Source organism: Artemia sp. Qi Xiang Cuo, chromosome 1, assembly GCF_049724085.1.
Source record: "Artemia sp. Qi Xiang Cuo chromosome 1, ASM4972408v1, whole genome shotgun sequence".
NCBI lineage: Eukaryota > Metazoa > Arthropoda > Branchiopoda > Anostraca > Artemiidae > Artemia > Artemia sp. Qi Xiang Cuo.
In genome coordinates this window covers 25,544,765-25,547,621 of record NC_142794.1, presented here as the reverse complement: position 1 = coordinate 25,547,621, position 2,857 = coordinate 25,544,765, and the positions used below count along the sequence as shown (strand labels likewise).

Genomic DNA, 2,857 nt, shown 5'->3' with positions numbered 1-2,857 from the left:
TATTTTTCGACGCTCGGTGAGGGACAACATTTCCCACAAGGGTGATATATACCAGATGGCAGGAGAGACGACGGCGTTGAATAGTTTTGACTTAATAAATCGATTAAATGACCACTTGCATTTGACAGCTTTTCCATATGCTGAGCGGATAGATTTACAGACTGATTCAGCCAACAAGCCTCTAGTTGACCTAGGCGTCTGGCCATACGTGATACCAAGGTAATTTAGGAACTGGGACTGCTGGATTCTGATACCGTCAAAGACAAGATTGGAATCGGTCGAGTTGGTGCCACTAAAAACGATAAATTCGGTTTTCTCTATGTTGACTCGTAGTCCTATTCTTCTGTATAGGGTCACTAAAAGACAAAGATTCTCTTGTAGACCCCTCAGCGTGCTGCTTAGGAGCAACAAGTCATCTGCATAAGAAATGAGACTTAGATCCAAGCCCTCCAAAAAGAAGGTCCCACGAACGAATCTAGTTACAGAGTAAATCGCAGAATTAAAGATGATATGGCTTAGTGCAGATCCTTGCCGAACTCCTTTGAAGAGCCGAATGGGTTCAGAAAGCTTTTGCTTGCGGTGACCGGCGATTGTTTCCCATCCCAAAGCTAGACGAATATGCGTGTGGGAGTACCAGTCATGGAGAACGAGGACAATGCGGGGGTCGACTCCTGAATCTAAGAGGCACCACAGTGCCTGCGATTGGACGACAGAATCGAACGCAGCGGAAATGTACACACTGCAGGCAAAAAGTGGCTTTTTAACTAAAGATGTAGACCTCATTATTCTTCTTAGTAGCCGATGGGCGTGTCCACAGCCCAACCCATTTCTGAATCCAAGTTGTTTGTCCCCCATTAGAGCGTGTGACGTAATATGGGGCAACAGTACCTTCTCAAATACTGTGCTGATAACCAATGAAACTGTGATTGGTCTGTAGCTTTTACAAAGCAAGAGATCTCAATTCTTTTTCAGAATATTGGATGTGCGGCAACCATGAAAGTTGGCAGGTGTGAGTCCCAGCTTGATGCTCATTTGGAATAGTAAGGCTAAGTACTCATGTAGACGTTCTGTGCTGTGCTGTAAGTGCCTCGGAGTGATCCCATCGAGCCCTGGAGACTTGTTCTTTTTCAATTTTCTCACAATTAGCTCAATATGCCATTTGTAAACAATGAAATCAGTGTGGCGGAGTTTTGCGCTGATTAATTGCCTATCTAACTCAGATTTATGAACAGAGTCCAGCTCCTTGGGTGGTGGCGCAAACACGTCCTTGTAATGGTTTACCCAACTTTCATCGGGAATGGGACTTTGCACATCAGCGTCGGTCCTGTTAGATTGGAATTCCTTCCATAAGATGTTTGGGTCACTCCTGCAATCACAAGACAACTTCTCCACTTGCTGGACTTGCATATTCTCTACAGTACGTTTGAATTCTTTTTTGGCATGTCGAAAGCACTGAAAAACTACTCCAGAGCGGGGTTTGTCGCAGTCCTTCCACAATTCGTACCAGAACTTGGATCTCTTCTTGGCAAACTTGACATTTGGGTTATCCCATCCCTTTTTAAGAGTGTTGGGGTACACTTTTGCCACTGGAACAGTGGCAGATTCCGCAAGCTTCATTGAATGAACAATTTCGGAGTAAAAGATGTTCAGGGCTAGTCTGTCTTCATTTTGGCCATGAGTCAGCAGGTGGAACGGTACTTTGATTTTAGCAAGAGTTGAGTCAAGAATATCTTTGTACAAGGACTGATCTATCCTTTGCCATTCACTCTTGATAAACCGTGATCGCCCGGGGCACTGCTTGTAGGTGGAGAATGGTACCATTAAGCTAATCCCAAGGTGATCGCTACAATTGTGTTCCGAGTCAACAATGGCTTTAATCCCGGTCGGAAGTAGGAAATTTACGAAAAAGTGATCGATATCTGATGTATCCAGGGATGCGCTGTGAACAAACTTGAAGGACTGGGATTTTGGAACCGGGGCCATAGCGTCTGGCAGACACTCCCTTAATATGGTGAAAAAACGATCATCATCCAGAAGCTGACAGTTGAAGTCCCCACAGATAATAATCTTTTCTGACTTGTATTGTTCGGCCAACCTCCCGAGTCTCGCACAAGCCTTCGTGTAACGCCTTTCTGAGAGGACATCACGATAATTTGTAGGGAGGTACACTGATATGACTATAAAGCCATTTGGACCAGGAACTCTGATCGCAGAAAAAGAATCGCATGAATCAATTAGCGTGCATTGCAAATTGGAGTCTGCAATGATCAAGATTCCACCACTCGGCCTTCCAACTGAGCTGTTGCGGATAGCAGACTGCAAAAAATAGTCCTTTCCTGGAAATCGGTCAAGGATTGCTGAATGATCGGCTGTTACCAAATGTTCCTGAATGCATATTATGCTATGCTTGGTTACTAGATCACTTAAAAGAGACAGCTTGTGTGGAGTGTGCCCGTATATATTTCTGCTATAAAGCGAGATAGTTGCATTCATTGCTTACGTTTGTTTGAACTAGCCTCTACTTGTTTTTTATAAACCGGGCATTGCGAGCTATAACATGGATGCTTTCCGGAGCAATTAGCACATTTAGTGTCACGGACACATGGATTGTCTTTAGGGTTTTCGTGATCTCCGGAGCACCTGGAACACTTCGCATTGTTAGGGCAATATCGTTGCAAGTGGTCAAACTTTTGGCATTTAAAACACCTCAGAGGGGCGGCACCATATTTGTCCACCTTGATATGGCAATAACCGACGTAAACGCCATATTTCAGTGCTTTTTCAAGAGCTTCTTTGTCTCTGAATGTTAGGTTGACTGACTTGCTAGTACCATAGCGTTTCGCTTCTTGGATCCCTT

At 44.3% G+C, this 2,857-nt stretch overlaps 1 protein-coding gene across 1 annotated transcript; it reads right to left on the bottom strand.

The window, feature by feature from the left end:
* Positions 1 to 957: 957 nt before the first annotated feature.
* LOC148956156 (uncharacterized) lies at positions 958 to 2,493 on the bottom strand. The gene has a single exon (XM_089089482.1). The coding sequence runs from the start codon at positions 2,491 to 2,493 to the stop codon at positions 958 to 960; it is 1,536 nt and encodes a 511-aa protein (XP_088945608.1).
* Positions 2,494 to 2,857: the final 364 nt, after the last annotated feature.